The sequence below is a fragment of the Nyctereutes procyonoides genome, unplaced genomic scaffold (assembly GCF_905146905.1).
Source record: "Nyctereutes procyonoides isolate TBG_1078 unplaced genomic scaffold, NYPRO_anot_genome, whole genome shotgun sequence".
NCBI lineage: Eukaryota > Metazoa > Chordata > Mammalia > Carnivora > Canidae > Nyctereutes > Nyctereutes procyonoides.
The window spans coordinates 18832526-18848548 of record NW_026575147.1 but is presented as its reverse complement, the minus strand read 5'-3'; the positions used below and the strand labels follow the sequence as shown (position 1 = coordinate 18848548).

Sequence of the window (16023 nt, the reverse complement as noted above, 5' to 3'; positions counted from 1 at the left end):
AAGAAGTAAAAAAGTCGGGCAGCCTGGGTGGCTCAGCGGTTTAGCACCGCCTTCAGCCCAGGGCCTGATCCTGGGGTCCCAGGATTGAGTCCCATGTCGGGTTCCCTGCATGGAGCCTGCTTCTCCCTCTGCCAGTGTCTCTGCCTCTTTCTCTCTCTCATGAATAAACAAATAAAAACTAAAGAAAAAAAAGATTAAAAAAAAAAAAGAAGAAGTAAAAAAGTCTCTGTCTCCCACGCCTAGCATCTATTCCAAAGCTGAGGAAAGCATTACTGCCTGACAACACCAAAGAATAGGGAAAAAAGGAGAAACTGCAGAAATCAAGAATTGTGTTCTTTGGATATTGAGATGATGCCTCCAGGGGGCAGTACCGGGGCAGGGAAAGAGGCTAAGATGGCTCAGTCCTCCTTTCCTTGGTCTGGGGCTCCCCGGTGTTCCCACCATTACTCCTCCCATTTTATTTTTAGCTGCCAGTGGGAGGGGGCAGGATGGGAGGGAAAGTAAAGAAAACAGAAAAGGAGAGGGACAGAGGCACAGAGGACTTCTCATACGGACAGAGAACAACCAGGCATGGAACTCCCCCTCATCCCTCACCTGCTCTTGCCGGTGGTGTTCCTGACAGGTGAGGGAGGTTGACCTCCATTCCTGCTGGGGAGAAAAGTGTATGGGTTGTTTGGCATTGGGACCTTTTAGGGTTAAAATCTTTGGGAGTTAGAGTGAAAAGTTAACACTGATTCTGCACGGTGTGTGTCTGTGTGTTGTGCGTATACGTGTGTGTTTGTGTGTATGTGTGTGTGTCTTCATTTTTATGCCCACACATGAGCGCTTGAGTATTGAGATAGGCAGGGCCTTGTGTCTCAGTGGTGTCCAGTTATCTAAAATCTTTATCCTAAGCCCCAGAGGAGTGAGTGGACCAAAAAGAAGAATGTGACCTTCCACGTGGCTAGTCTGATTCTTATTATCCTCCATCCAACTTCCTTCTACCCATGGTGGTCTCTGGAGCCTGAGGCATAACTAACTCTGTGGTGAGAACAGTTTATCTAACCAATGAGCTACAGTTGCTGGTCATAGAGCCCTGCCAATTTCCCGGATGCAAAAAGGCTCACACAGAAAACACCTTTCTGAAAAGGAACATGGTTTGAGACAGCTTATAGCTATTGGTGGTGGGATGTGGGGGGAGGGGTGGGTGTGGCCTGAGGGGAGGTTGCTTGAAAGGAGAGAGCCAGACAAGGAAGAACCATGGGAGGGACCAGAGGCCTGGACGATTTCCTCACTAGTGCCCTGTAATCTTTGTTTCCTAAAATACCAGCTCTGATTTCTTTAAATTCTTTAAATTTTATTTTTAAGTAAATTCTATGCCCAGCATGGGGCTTGAACTCACGACTCTGAGGTCGAGAATACTGTGGTAACTGGCTGAGTCAGCCAGGCACCCCATACCAGATCTGATTTTAAAGGGATTGGGGTCGGGTGGGGGGTGAGAATCAGCCAGGACAAGAGTAGGGGGTGTCTTTAGAGTGGGCTGAAAGTTATGGAAGAAGTGCAAGTAAGCCGGGAGCAGTTGGGAGAGTGGATGAGTTAGGTAAGGAGCAGGCTGTGGGGAACTGGGGTGATGGGACCCTTGGTAAGGATGGTTGGCAAACCATGTGTGTGGGCAGGCGAGTGGCCCCACCCAGTTAATTACCACTGAGGTTTTCAGGGCTGGAATCATGCACAGACCTAGACAGTGGAGAAACAGATTGAGAGTGTGACAGTGACTCTGGAGTCATGAAGAGACACACGGGAGACCTTGCCATGCAGTCCCCACTAGCCTCCTCTAGTCCTCTCTGGGGTCCTGTGTTTGGGGAGAATCTGGAAGGAACAATTGTTCTGGGCTGCAGAAAGGCCCCTCTCCCTCTATGACTCTTGCAGCTTCAGGAGGAGGATGTGTAGGAGGAATGATGTGCAAAAGAGGAACCTGACCCTTCCAGACATATTTGTGAATGAGATTTCAGGGGTGGGAATGGAAACACAGCTGTGACCAGCATGGCAGAGAGCCACAGGTTAGATATCTGGACCCAAACACAGGAAGCAGATCATCCTTGCTTGTAGGCTCTGAGTACAAGGTATTGACAGAGGCCAAGACAACTTGTGAATAAGAAACAGGGAGATAGACTGAGATCAAGACGTTCCCTTCGTGCTTCTCTCTGGTTGTGCCTCTCCAGTCATTCACTAGCCTCTCTGACTGCTGCCTGCTACTCTTCTGATCCTGCCTCCCAGGTCTGTGCTCCCCCTTTAACCTGGATGTGCATCACCCGCGCCTCTTCCCAGGGCCACCTGAGGCAGAATTTGGATATAGTGTCTTACAACATGTCGGGGGTGGCCGTCGATGGTGAGGAAAGACACCAGAGGGCCATGGGGTTGGGACTGTGGTAGAGCTCTTAAAGGGGGTGGCGAGACAGATGGGAATCTAAAGAAATCTGGTCTTTTGGAAGTGGCTGGGGTTCGGGACTTGCTATTCCATGCATTTTCCCTCTGTCCTATCTCAAAGGTCATGTTCACACAAAGTTCATACTCATGTTTTCCTCCCAGGATGCTGGTGGGCGCCCCCTGGGATGGGCCTTCAGGAGACAGAAGGGGGGATGTTTATCGCTGCCCTGTTGGGGGCTCCCACAGTGCTCCATGTGCCAAAGGCCATTTGGGTAAGAGGGTGCCTCACTCTTCCACTCCTAGCCCCTAACCTGATATGCTAGGACCTTTGGCTCCTCACACCTCACCTTCAACCCCATGTCCCACATACTCCATCTTTGACTTGATCCTGACCTCATCCTCTTTCCAAATCACCCTAAATTCAAGAACTCCACGTGTGACCCTATGATCTCATTCTCTTCCACCCCCCTTCCAACCAGGTGACTATCCACTGGGAAATTCATCTCATCCTGCTGTGAATATGCACCTGGGAATGTCTCTGCTAGAGACAGACAACGATGGGGGATTCATGGTGACTAAGGAAAGGGGTCTCTGAAGGATTCTGGCAGAGAAAAGGGCGGTATGGTGAGGGAGACGGGTCTATGTGGAGTGGTCAAGAAGTTTGAAACCCAAAAAAAAAAAAAAAGAAGTTTGAAACCCTAGAGAGAAAGGAGGGGAATCTTGGGGAGGGGTTTCTATGCCCCCCTCCCACGCCTGGGGGCAATATTTCCTCTACCTATCCCCAGGCTTGTGCCCCTCTCTGGTCTCGTGCTTGCGGCTCCTCTGTCTTCAGTTCTGGGATATGTGCCCGCGTAGATGCTTCATTCCGGCCCCGGGGCAGCCTGGCACCCACCGCACAACGTAAGCCAGCACCCAGTGCAGGGGGGGGAAAAGATGGGGCAATAGGGTAGATGCTGGGCAGGTGCCCCGCACACCTTTCCTCCTTGTTACTTGATGTGCTGCATAGGTTCCATGTCTCCTAACAGATTTGAATTCAGACTATTTGCCAGGGCATCAAGACTCCATAGAAGTGAACTCACTCTGTCCCTCCACGCACTGTACCTTGGCCATAGCAGTTCCCTCCGCATTCTCCTCTTTGTCATCTATTTTTATACCTCTGTGTCCTTTTATTTAAAGTGTTCTCCATGTAAATGCATCTTCTTATAGTCTCCTCTCCTCAAACATCTTCAGGGCTGCCTCCTTCAATTCCCCACCATCAGGCTGCCCCTCCTGTTCTCCTACACCGCGGTGCTCTGTTTTACCTAACACTTAAATTCTTCCTCTTTCTCCTCTTCCTCCCTTCTTCTTCTCCTCCTCCTCCTCTTCCTCCTTCCTCTTGTAAGTTGTATGCATGCTCAACTCCTCTTTTATTCATTTCTTCATTTACCCAGGGCCTGGCATACTACCTTCCTTGCATGTTCGGAAGTGCCTAAAAAGTGTTTGAATGGAATGTGCCCTCCTGTGACCTTTTCCCTTGCTGTCTTCATGCCCAGTATCCTTCTACACCTCTGTTCCTCATCAGAACACCCCTCCTCCTAGGCTGTCCCACCTACATGGATGTTGTCATCGTCTTGGATGGCTCCAATAGCATCTATCCCTGGTCTGAAGTTCAGACTTTCCTACGAAGACTGGTAGGGAGACTGTTCATTGACCCAGAGCAAGTACAGGTAAGAGATGGCCATTTGGATGGGCTTGGAGAGGGAGACACGGGGAGAGAGGAGGTGAATATAGGTAGTGTCTTCAGTAGTATCCAAGCACCCATCTCCTCACCCTCAGTACACACATGCCAGGTGAGTACACACTTCAATTTCAGGTGGGACTGGTGCAGTATGGGGAAAGCCCTGTGCATGAGTGGTCCCTGGGAGATTTCCGAACCAAGGAAGAAGTGGTGAGGGCAGCAAGGAACCTGAGTCGGCGAGAGGGACGAGAAACAAAGACTGCCCAAGCAATCCTGGTGGCCTGGTGAGGCACTGGGAAGGGGAGCCTGGAAGGCCAGAGCGAGGAGGGCCTAGAAGGCTTAGGGGAGGGTCTGGAGCACAGGGTGTCCATTCTAAGATGTCTGGCATGCTTTTCTTTGTGTGCACACTGGTGGGTGGGGAAGGCTAAGCCGGCTGTCACTGCATGCCCTTCTCAACACATTCTTCAAACTGTTGATGTCTGTGTCTTTCCATGTTTCTGATTTCGCTATCTCTGTAGACCGAACTCTCTCTATCCCTCCACTCTCCCTTTGGTCTTGGCCTTCGGGGTCTCCACCACTCACATCCTAGCCCACTTGCCAAAAGTGATTGAAGACTCATCTCTGGGAAGACTCCCTTGTCCTAACCACTCTCCTTGATTTTACATCCTCTGACTGTATGTGTCCTCTCTTCAGTGTGCTGTTTGCTGAATGAATCTGTGAATGAATGGATTTTATACATATTTGCTTTGAGGATATGCTGCTTTATGTGTTCTCTGACATTCAAACATTGCAGCTCTTACCGTGTGCCGGTCCCCATGCCAGACACTGTCAGGGAGATGGTCTGAAAGGCAAGATGCCTGACCTCGGTGAACTGCTGACAGTGGTGTGTATGTGTGTGTGTGTGTGTGTGTGTGTGTGTGTGTGTGTGTATCTGCATACATGTGATCACACTTCACTCTTTTTTCTCTCTTCTTAGCACAGAAGGATTCAGTCTGTCCCGTGGTGGCCGACCAGAGGCTGCCAGGCTGCTGGTGGTTGTCACGGATGGAGAGTCGCACGATGGGGAGGAGCTTCCCGCTGCACTAAAGGCCTGTGAGGCTGGAAGAGTGACCCGCTATGGGATCGCGGTGAGACTCTGCCCTGGATTCAGAAGGATGGAGTGGGGGTGGTGACATTGAGGACAGAGAACTCAAAGAAAATGGACATCAACCACTTCCCAGAGATCAGCTATACTGATCCTTCATTTTCATTGGCTTCATTTTCATTGGCTGTGTCCTATGCCAGCCCTAACATCCCACTCCACACAGCTAGCTGACCCCACCTGGCTCTCCTGACCTCAGGTCCTTGGCCACTATCTCCGGAGGCAGCGAGACCCCACTTCTTTCCTGCGGGAAATCCAAATGATTGCCAGTGACCCAGATGAGAGATTCTTCTTCAATGTCACAGATGAAGCTGCACTGACTGACATTGTAGACGCCCTGGGAGACCGGATTTTTGGCCTCGAGGGTAACAATGACCCTGGAGAAATGGGGGGCAGGGGAAAGGGAGCTGTGGGTGTAGGTGGGGTTCTGTGGGGAGTTCAGTAAGTTGAAGGAAATGTCTTCCCTGATACTGCCTTGATATTTTCTCATGCTCAAGGGTCCCATGGAGAAAATGAAAGCTCTTTCGGGCTGGAAATGTCTCAGATTGGTTTCTCCACTCATCGGCTGAAGGTTGGACAGACTCTGACCCCACTATGACCTCTCTCAACATTTGACTTCTCCCAACCTGAGACTTGAGACTCGGGCAACTTCAACTCAGGGTTCTTCTAGATTGCTCCTTTAACCAGTGCACATGCTGACCTTCCCATGCCTTTCCAACTGGCCCCAGTGTACTCTTAGTGGCCTTCTCACTCCTGGGGTTTTTACTTCTTGTTTCCTGATGTCTTTTCAAGGGACCCCATCTGTTTCTGCCATACAGGATGGGATTCTCTTTGGAATGGTGGGGGCCTACGACTGGGGGGGCTCCGTATTGTGGCTCGAAGAGGGTCACCACCTTTTCCCCCCACGGACAGCCCTGGAAGATGAGTTCCCCCCTGCTTTCCAGAACCATGCAGCCTACTTGGGTGAGTAGCAGAGGGTTTCAGGGGGCTGGGGGACAAGGAGGAAATGTTTCACTAGTGTGGGGGTGTGAGAACAGTTTCTCACTAATCTGCTGCTCTCCTTGGGACCTCCTCCTGTGCCTTTGGTGAACCCTCCTACTTTGACCCCATCTGCTTTGCTTTCGCCCTTGATTCCCTGCCCTCCTCTAGGTTACTCTGTTTCCTCCATGCTTTTGCGGGGTGGACGCCGCCTCTTTCTCTCAGGGGCTCCTCGGTTTAGACACAGAGGAAAGGTCATCGCCTTCCAGCTTAAGAAAGATGGGGCTGTGAGAGTTGCCCAGAGCCTCCAGGGGGAGCAGGTAGGACATCCAAGGAAGGGTGGGACCCTCGGATCCTGAGGGACCTTCAGGCTGTGGGGAGGAAAGGGAAGGGTCAAGAGAGGAGCCCGAAAAGTCTTTGCTGAACTCTGGTTGGCAGAATCTGCAAAGGGTGTGAGGACCAGACTAGCAGGCTGGCAGATGCTTCTCATTTGTCCATAATCACCTTGTGTCTTTTCTCTGGGGTCACCACTCTCCACCATTCCCCAGATTGGTTCCTACTTTGGCAGTGAGCTCTGCCCATTGGATACAGATGGGGATGGAACAACCAATGTCTTACTTGTGGCTGCTCCCATGTTCCTGGGACCCCAGAATAAGGAGACGGGGCGTGTTTATGTATATCTGGTGGGGCAGGTGAGACTTGCTGGGATCCCCTTGAACTTGTCTTGGGGGAGTGGAGGAAAGAAGGGAGAGAAGATGCATCCATTCACGGGCTCACTGACAGCTTGGGACTATCAAGCCAGCATCTTCTGTCTTCTTCTCCCTCCACCAGCAGTCCTTGCTGACACTCCAGGGCACGCTTCAGCCAGAACCCCCCCAGGATGCTCGGTTTGGCTTTGCCATGGGTGCCATACCTGATCTGAACCAAGATGGTTTTGCTGATGTGGCTGTGGGGGCGCCCCTGGAGGATGGGCATCACGGAGCCCTGTACCTATATCATGGCACCCAGAGTGGAATCAGGCCCCGTCCTGCCCAGGTCAGGAGTGTCCAGATAAAGCAGGGACATGGGTGGGAAGAAGGGAAGTGGGATGAGTGGAGGGCATGCTCCTTGCTCCTCCATGTTTCCCTGACCTTGAGACACAAACTAGACAAGTGCTTTTTTACCAGTAGTCAAAAAGCTGAGGTGGTACAGTAGGATACAGGCTGCTGTATTAGAGACTCCTGAACACAAGCTAATTTCTCTTACTCCTTCTTATTCTTATTCTTTATTGTGTGCCTGGTGGGTGGCCTGGGTCGCCAGGCATGAGAGTCCCTGCTCAGTCTCCCCTCTCTTCCTCTCAGAGGATTGCTGCCATCTCCATGCCACAGGCCCTCAGCTACTTTGGCCGTAGTGTGGATGGCCGGCTGGATCTGGATGGAGATGACCTGGTAGATGTGGCTGTGGGTGCCCAAGGGGCAGCTGTCCTGCTCAGGTGAGAGGTCCCAGCTCTGGAGACTGGACAGCGTGGCGTGGCCATTAAAAGCAAGGGCTTGGGAGTCAGACTTGGATTTGTATTTCTTGAACAACTTGTTCTGTTCCTCAATTTCCTAGTTCTTTTTGTTTGTTTTGTTTTAAAGATTTTATTTCTTTATTCGAGAGAGAGAGAGAGAGAGAGAGAGAGAGAGAGGCAGAGGGAGAAGCAGGCTCCAGGCAGGGAGCCCGATGTGGGACTTGATCCCAGGACCCCAGGATCACGCCCTGAGCCAAAAGTAGACGACCAATCGCTGAGCCACCCAGCCGTCCCCATTTCCTAGTTTTTAAAGTGGGAATGATCGTAGGGCCTACCTCATAGGCTTGTTGTGAGGATCCAATGCCACATTCGGGTAAAGATCTTGACACAGTGCCTAGCACATGGCAAGTATTTCTTCAATGTCAGCTATTATCTTCCCACTGGAAGGTTCAGGGGAGGGTGACACATATACATCTAGCCCCTTGTTCTTTTCTTTGACCTCTGGGAGGCCAACACTGGGGATTGCCTTTTTCAAAGGGCTTTCCTCTTACTGCTAGGATTTCTTTCCCACCCTGCTTCCAGCTCCCGGCCCATTGTCCACCTGGGCCCCTCCCTGGAGGTGACCCCACCAGCCATCAGTGTGGTTCAGAAGAACTGCAGCCGGCGAGGCCAAGAGGCAGCCTGCCTTTCTGCGGCCCTTTGCTTCCAAGTGACCTCTCGCACTCCTGGCCGCTGGAATCGCCGATTCTGTGAGTGGCAGGAGCGTCCTAAGAAACTCTCAGCCCCACCTGCCTTGGTCTCTGCCTGCCCCCCTTCACTGTCGTTCCTGCCTGCCCTGTCCAGATTTGCGGTTTACAGCATCACTAGATGAGTGGACGGCAGGGGCGCGGGCTGTTTTTGATGGCTCTGGCCAGAGGCTGTCCCCTCGGAGACTCCAGCTCAGCGTAGGGAATGTCACCTGTGAGCAGCTGCGCTTCCATGTGCTGGTGAGGAGGGGCAGTAAGTGCTTCTCATCAGGGCCCGGGAGGAAGGGGAGGGCTGATGGGAGGAGGAATTCTGGCTATATTGGCAAGAAAGCCAGGAAGTTCAGCCTCTGGAAGCAGGCTGATCTGGGTTTGAAGCCTAGCTCTACTGGTCTACTTCAAGTCACACAACCTTCAAACCTCAGGTTCCTTGCCTGACAGGAGAAGACACTAATAACAACTATACTGTGGGAGTATGTTAGAATTAAATGTAATGGTATTGATAAACCCTTAGGACAGTACCCAGCACAGACAAGGTGCTGGGTAAAAGATCACTATAATAATCACATTCTTCACGGGGCCTGCGCTGTACCCCTAACCCTGGCTCCCCATGATCCTTGACTCTGGTTTTCCTCAGGATACCTCAGATTACCTCCGGCCACTGGCCTTGACTGTGACCTTTGCATTGGACAACACCACGAAGCCAGGGCCTGTGCTGGATGAGGGCTCACCCACCTCCATACAAAAGCTGGTCAGTGGTGCCAAGCCCAGCCCTGTCTCTCAGTCCCGATGCTGCCCTTCTCAGTGACTTCAAGAGGCGTGGAGGGTGGAGACCTGATATTGTGGCAAAATCTGATCTGGGCACCCGCTCTTCTTTTTTCACTTTTCCCCTAATTCCATTTCTTTCTCTTTGCCTTCCTACCAGGCCTTAGCCCCTTCTTTCCCCTCTAGGTCCCCTTCTCAAAGGATTGTGGCCCTGACAATGAATGCATCACAGACCTGGTGCTTCGAGCCAGTGTAGACATCAGAGGCTCTAGGTAGGACAGGCATGAACTGGCCAAGCTGGGGTGACCTGAAGCAGACTGGAAGGAGCTTGCAGGGAGCTGGAGGGTTGTGTGTTGCCCAGGAAAGCAGAAGTGATGTTTTGGGCAATTTTTCAACTTGTGGGCTCTCCCCTTATCCACCACTCCTAGGAGGGACCCATTCGTGGTTCGAGGAGGTCGGCAGAAAGTGCTGGTGTCAGCAACTCTGGAAAACAGGAAGGAAAATGCCTACAACACTAGCCTGAGTCTCAGCTTCTCCAGAAACCTCCATCTGGCCAGTTTCACGTCTCAGGTACCTGGATGGAGGGTGGTTTAGGAGGAGTCAGAGCCAAAGGAAGGAGAAGACAGGGGTATGGGCCTGAGCTGTGAAGGCCCAGAGGGAAGCTCAGTGTTCAGAGGCTGCAGGTGGGAGAGCACTTGCACCTCAGCTTCAGCCCCATCCCCCTTCCTCTGCTCTTAGAGGGACAGCCCAGTGAAGGTGGAGTGTGCAGCCCCTTCCCCTCATGTCCGGCTCTGCAGTGTGGCTCATCCTGTCTTTCGGACTGGAGCCAAGGTGAATGGGGGCCCAGAATGAGAAAGAGGCTCTGAGAGAGCAGGTGCTGGAGTCTGCGGGGCCTGGGAGTTTAGGGAAGGAGGTACACAAGGGCTCTTGTTCTTCTGCTGGCCTCATGAAGAGGAATATACCATGACCCCATATGATCCCAGGTGACCTTCCTGCTGGAGTTTGAGTTTAGCTGCTCCTCCCTCCTGAGCCAGGTCCTTGTGAGGCTGACTGCTACAAGGTGAGAACAAAGGAAACTTCGTCCCAGGCCTCTCCTGTTGGGTCTTGTGGGGGAAGGGGTGTCTGAGAGGAGACTAGGATGTGAGCCTCTCCCCCTAACCCTACAGCAATAGCCTGGAGAAAAATGGGACCCTTCAAGATAACACAGCCCAGATCTCAGCCTACATTCAATATGAGCCCCACCTCCTGTTCTCCAGGTATGGCTCAGCTCCCCACTATGACCCCATTCTGACCCCAGGCTCATAATCTATGTTTCCTCCCTTTCCTTCCATGTGTTTCAGTGTTTCCCCCAAAACTCTTGGGCTGTTCCATCTTTTTACTCTCAGTCCCACTCAAGTTGAACCTTTTAAGCATCTTACTTTCCTAGGTATAGGTATACCTATGCATCCTAGGTATAGGGCTTTGCTCAAGGCCCTGGGGAGGGAAGCTGGGGTGGGGGGAATGTATTGTGATCATAAAGTTTGTACCAAGTCTACGTCATGTCCCATTTCGATCTTCTTTATGTACACCCATCTCTTTATCCATGTGCTGGCTCTGCCTTCCCTGAATCCGTGTCTGTGTGCTGATCATGTGCCCCTGTGTCTGTGTCATGGCTGTGACCATGTACCTCCTGACTTGGTGTCCACGCAGTGAGTCCACTCTGCACCGCTATGAGGTTCACCCATATGGGACTCTCCCAGTGGGTCCCGAATTCAAAACCACTCTTAGGGTGAGAAGCTGGAGGGGCTTTGGCATGAGCAGGGGGAGGGGGAGGAGTCCTGAGCAAAGGAGGGGAGTCTCTCTCAGATTTCCAGTGGCATCTAGAGTAAAGGGACAGAAGAGGAAGGATCTTCTGTCTCCCACTTCTTCCCATTTCCAATCCTCCTCTCAGGTTCAGAACCTTGGCTGCTATGTGGTCAGTGGCCTCATCATCTCAGCCTTCCTTCCAGCTGTAGCCCATGGGGGCAACTACTTCCTGTCATTGTCTCAAGTCATCACTAACAATGTGAGTCTGGAATAAGGGTGGATGGATCCCTGCCACCTCTATCTGGTGAACTTACCTAACCTCCCATCTGCTGGGTCACCGCTCTCAGGGCTCCTTCCTCTGGAAGACCTTTCTTTAACACATGTGGCTTGTTTGGGGAGAAAGAAAGGGATTGCCCAGGGAAGAACCACAGAATGTGGGAGTATGTTCCTGCTCAGCCTGGAATGGCTGGCCTCTTGCCATCAAGAGGGTCTCTCACATTGCATCTCCCTCTAGGCAAGCTGCACAGTACAGAACCTGACCGAGCCTCCACAGCCCCCCGTGCACCCAGAGGAGTTTCAGTACATGAACAGACTGGTATGAGTCACAAGAAGGTGAAGAAAATGTCCAGAGTGGGAATGCAGAGGGGAGCAGTAAACTTCAGAGCCTTGGGACAGGGAATAGAACTTGGGGTGGAGAATAGGCAATTTTTCTACTCCAAGATCCTGATCTGTCTCTGTCTTCTGGCAGAATGGGAGCAACACTCGGTGTCAGGTCGTGAGGTGCCATCTTGGGCTACTGGCAAAGGGGACCGAGGTCTCTGTTGGACTATTGAGACTGGTTCACAATGAATTTTTCCGGAGGGTAAATCTTTTCTTTTTTTTTTTTCTTTTAAAATCTTTTATTCTACTACCATCTTTCCACTCCTACCTGAAACTTCATAGGCTTTGGAATAGACTCATGTTCAAGTTCTAGCTTTGCCTCCTACTATCTGTTGGACCTTGAACAAGTTATTTTATCTCTCTCCGATTCTTTCTCTTCATCTCTAAAATGGGGAATATAATACCTACTTCATGGAGTTGTAAAGAATAAATGAATAAGGAGATGGATTCATTAAAGGTAGTTATTATCCTTGTATTTTCTTCTGTTTATCATCCCTTGGTGCTATGGCAATAACCAACATTTATAGGATATCTAAATCCAACAGTTAATAATCTATCACATGCCTACTATATAAAAGGACCTGTATTAGGTAGATACTGAGGAGAATGTCCCCAACACTTAGCACCATGCCTAACTCATTATGGTGACTCAATGCATTTCTCTTAAACAAGTAAATAAATAGTTGATATTATATGCATGATAAGTATTGGAGGGTAATGGGAGGCAAGATTGTAGAGCTAAAGGGATCTAGGTTATGAAAGATCTCCAAAGCTAGGGAGATGAAATTAAACTTAAATATGATAGGCAGTCAGCAGTCAGTGTGACTTTCTGAGCAGGGAAATGACATCTTAATTATAACAGCTATTTCTCACTAGGGGCTATTTACTTTGAATAGCACAAGATCCCTGGGATGTAGGTATATTTTATGGGAAAGTCTGAGATACCATCCTTCTCTAAGTCTGGTTCTCTCTTTATCTCTCCTCAGTATCCTTTTTCATTCATTTATTTACTTTCTCAATAAAGCTTTCTTGAGGAACTCATGTGTACTTGGTACTGTGCTAGGCACCGGGCACTAGAAACACATACATTTGTAAGACACAACTCTTGACCTCAAGGACCTTATAGTCCAGTGGTAAAAGAGAAGTAAACAGAATAATAAGACCTAATCCAGGGTGATGAGGGTTAGGAGGAAACATTTCTCTAATTTCCAGAGTGGATGACATCTAAATTTCAACCTAAAGGAAGGGTAGGGGCTAGTCAAAGAAAGGGGAGTTAAATAATACCACATAGAGCAAACAGCACATATGAAGGGCCAGAGACTTTCCATCTATCACCCTTCCTCTCTTTCTCCATTGGTCTCCAACCTTTACTTCTAGTCTGGAATATGTTGTAAGTTGTACCTACCAGCCTCATCTTTGCTGTTGTGGTTCTAAGACCATACCACCTGATGATGGCTCACTTTAAATGTCTTCCAATCCACTTGTTCCACAGGCCAAATTCAAGTCTCTGACGGTGGTCAGCACCTTTGAGCTGGGAGCTAAGGAGGGCAGTGTCCTACGGCTGCCTGAAGCCTCTCGTTGGAGTGAGGTGGGATAGGAGCCTGAGTTTGAGAGCAGTGGAAAGAGTGAGGGTGGGATTTGGGCAAGGGCACTTGGAGGCCTTTTCAGAAGCCAGGCCTCCTCATTAGGCAGCAGCTGGGGAGTTGGAAGTGATAAATCAGGATGCTTGGGTCTGACTGCCTTATTCCTGCCTCAGTTTCTTTCTTTTATTCTACTATGTCACCCCTATAATGGGAAGTGAGGTTAGCTGGGACAAAGGGTACAAGTACCAAACAGCTCTCCTCCCCACACAGAGCCTGCTGGAGGTGATTCAGACCCGCCCTGTCCTCATCTCCCTATGGATCCTTATTGGCAGTGTCCTGGGAGGGCTTCTCCTACTTGCTCTCCTTGTCTTCTGTCTTTGGAAGGTAAGCACTGCTTTGGTGGGAAATATGGGGCATGGTACCCATGAGTTGAGGGCTCCTTGATTAGAGCTGGGGGAACTGGATTTGTGCTGGCCAGCTAAGTAGGCTGTGGGTGTCCTGCCTGGATCTCTTTCACTCTAGTCTACAAATGTTGGTTGGATTAATCTAAGCCAAATAAAATAAACTAGAATCTCATTTTTGGAAGCAGAAGAAAAGTGAAGATTTCAGATATGTCTGAGGGCTGTTGGCAAGGTCCCCAGGCAGGACATTTGGCGATGACTCTTATCTCTTCCTCTACAGCTTGGCTTCTTTACCCGTAAGAAAATCCCTGAGGAAGAAAAAAGAGAAGGGAAATTGGAGCAATGAATGTAGAATAACGCCCTAGAAAGTCCTCCTTGGCAGCTTCTCCAAAAGACTTGCATAAGAGCCAAGGTTTGGGGGCTCAGATGGACAAGAAGAAGCCTTTAGACTGTCTCCCCAGACCTACAGCCTGACTTGACTTTTGAGTCATGAAGATGCTGCTGGAAGAGATGAGGCCTTACCTCAGACAAGAAAGGGTGTCACCAAAACCAGAAACACTTTCACCCTGTACTTCCCGCTTCGTGATCCCAGTTCCACAGCCAACCCTGGGGCCTTGGTTTGGGGCCCCTTTTTCCTTAGCCCCAGGAACCAAGATTTTTTTTGCCACAGCTCCCTGACTCCTTTTAGAATCCCCCTCCATCCTCCCTCAAGTTTGGAAAGGATGAGGACTATCTTCCTCCATTCCCTGAGTCTCACCTTCCTGCCTGCTCCATACTCCACAGAAGGGAGCTGACGTTGGCTTCAGAAAGTAAAGTCAACATCTGCTGCTTTCCTGTGGAGTCTGGTGATTCAGAGAGCCGGATGGGGAGAGTCAACAGGAAAAAAGGAGGGAGGAGGAAAAGCCACAAGAGACATTCTGTACAATTCCAAGGAACAGAGAAGCTTTTAGACGGGCAACCGCCATCCCCCTGAAACCTGAGACTTCATGGTGCACTAGCCCGCCCTCAGGTGCCTGTGAAACTGAGCTGCCCCGGGGCCTGCTGGGCATGGGTTTCCCAACTCTCAGCTGTCCCTGGGAGCACAGCCAGGGTTGCGTGCCTGATTCTCCGGAGCCAGGGGCCCCCAGGTGGCTAGAGCTGGAGTAGCAGAGAAAAGTCCCAGGGTTTTGGTCCTGGCCATGGAGAGTTGGATAGCTGTGGACAGTGTTTTCTCCTCTCTCAGCGGGCCTCACCTACTCATGAGCCCTCTTTGGGGCCACCTTTTAGAAACAAGAGAGAAGGGAGATGACTTCTTCTTGATAGTTGGAAACCCTTTCACTGGCTTTGGGAAGCAGCAGTTCCATGGAATCTAAACTAGTCAGGTCCACATTAATGAAGAAGCCAAAGTAGGTGGAAGGAGGTCTCTGGGGAGTAAGCCCTCACTCAGCATGGGTTGTGTGGCTCTAGGAAAATATTTCTGGGGCAACAGTAGGCATTCCTTGTAGGGCTTCTCTGGTGGAATGAGTTTGGCAGCCTTGCCTGATATTTACTGGAAATTCCCAATTTCTATCTCTGGGTCACCTCACCACCTCTCCTCCCGTTTTGTGGTCATGGCCAGTAGTAGAGAGAATTAGATTTTCACCAACAACTGGGTAACTTACATTTCTTTGTAATCAAGACTTTGGACACCAAGGTCTATTATTGGTCTCTAAGGCTTGGCTCTGACGGCCATTTGAAGAATCAGTACCAGTTTTGAGCTGAGAAGAGAGGAGGCCTGACTGGGCAGTTGACTGGCAGCCACAGAACTTGTTCTCCAGGGCTGCTCTTGAGGCCTGGCCACAGTGTTTATCTTGGCATGTCTCTGGCCTTTTGCACAGGACTTTGTCTCTGTTTCCTAGCAGGGTGGACGGGTATATCAGTTGGTCAGAACAAATAACGTTCAGTGTCAAATGATTTCTGATTCTCTTTGAGTTCCCAAGGATATGGATGGCTCAGGAATGGTGAGAGGGAAATTCTTGGACCACCTGAGACCTTATACAGTTGAGTTTCTGGAAGGCAAAGTCATAAAATATTTGAAATGTTTTCTGCGATTCTCCCACTGGAGATGTATTCTAGCCTGCAATCCTCATCTACCTAAGTGACTACAGAGTTGTAGGCCTAGATTGAAACCCCAGGTCTGCCATTTATTAGCTGTGTGGCCTTGGACAAGTCATAATTACCCTGAGGCTCGGGTTTAAATCTCAGCTATACCACTTAAAACCTGTTTGACCTTGGACAGATTTAACTTCTTTAAGTCTTGGCTTTCTTGACTTTAAACTTCCTAGGGTTGTGAGGGCCAAAGGAGATAAGTAAAGTAAGCATATACTAAGTACTCAA

At 50.2% G+C, this 16023-nt stretch overlaps 1 protein-coding gene across 3 annotated transcripts; it reads left to right on the top strand.

Moving 5' to 3' along the window:
* Positions 1–497: 497 nt before the first annotated feature.
* On the top strand, positions 498–16023 carry ITGA10 (integrin subunit alpha 10). 3 transcript variants are annotated; one of them, XM_055312729.1, is made up of 30 exons: positions 498–622; positions 2257–2368; positions 2569–2678; positions 2886–2977; positions 3192–3306; positions 3985–4112; positions 4259–4407; positions 5100–5250; positions 5464–5629; positions 5762–5835; positions 6083–6227; positions 6414–6562; positions 6791–6934; positions 7074–7277; positions 7583–7713; positions 8314–8480; positions 8575–8717; positions 9112–9225; positions 9426–9511; positions 9668–9809; positions 9978–10070; positions 10223–10299; positions 10406–10495; positions 10929–11007; positions 11170–11283; positions 11539–11619; positions 11773–11886; positions 13177–13272; positions 13538–13651; positions 13949–16023. In XM_055312729.1, exons 1-30 carry the CDS (start codon positions 571–573, stop codon positions 14012–14014), a joined length of 3498 nt encoding a protein of 1165 aa, XP_055168704.1. In that variant the 5' UTR covers positions 498–570; the 3' UTR covers positions 14015–16023. The 3 variants fall into 3 exon arrangements, with proteins under 3 accessions (XP_055168704.1, XP_055168703.1, XP_055168705.1); XM_055312728.1 differs by lacking the exon at positions 498–622 and having other exon boundaries at positions 1842–2678; XM_055312730.1 differs by lacking the exons at positions 498–622; positions 2569–2678; positions 2886–2977; positions 3192–3306 and having other exon boundaries at positions 1842–2368.

Excerpts from the sequence above, each read along its gene's own strand:
- ITGA10 (XM_055312728.1), top strand. The coding sequence starts at position 2,366 with ATGGTGAGGAAAGACACCAGAGGGCCATGGGGTTGGGACTGTGGTAGA. Across the intron at positions 6,228-6,413 it reads GAACCATGCAGCCTACTTGG|GTTACTCTGTTTCCTCCATG; the intron begins GTGAGTAGCAGA and ends GCCCTCCTCTAG. Across the intron at positions 9,512-9,667 it reads GTAGACATCAGAGGCTCTAG|GAGGGACCCATTCGTGGTTC; the intron begins GTAGGACAGGCA and ends CACCACTCCTAG.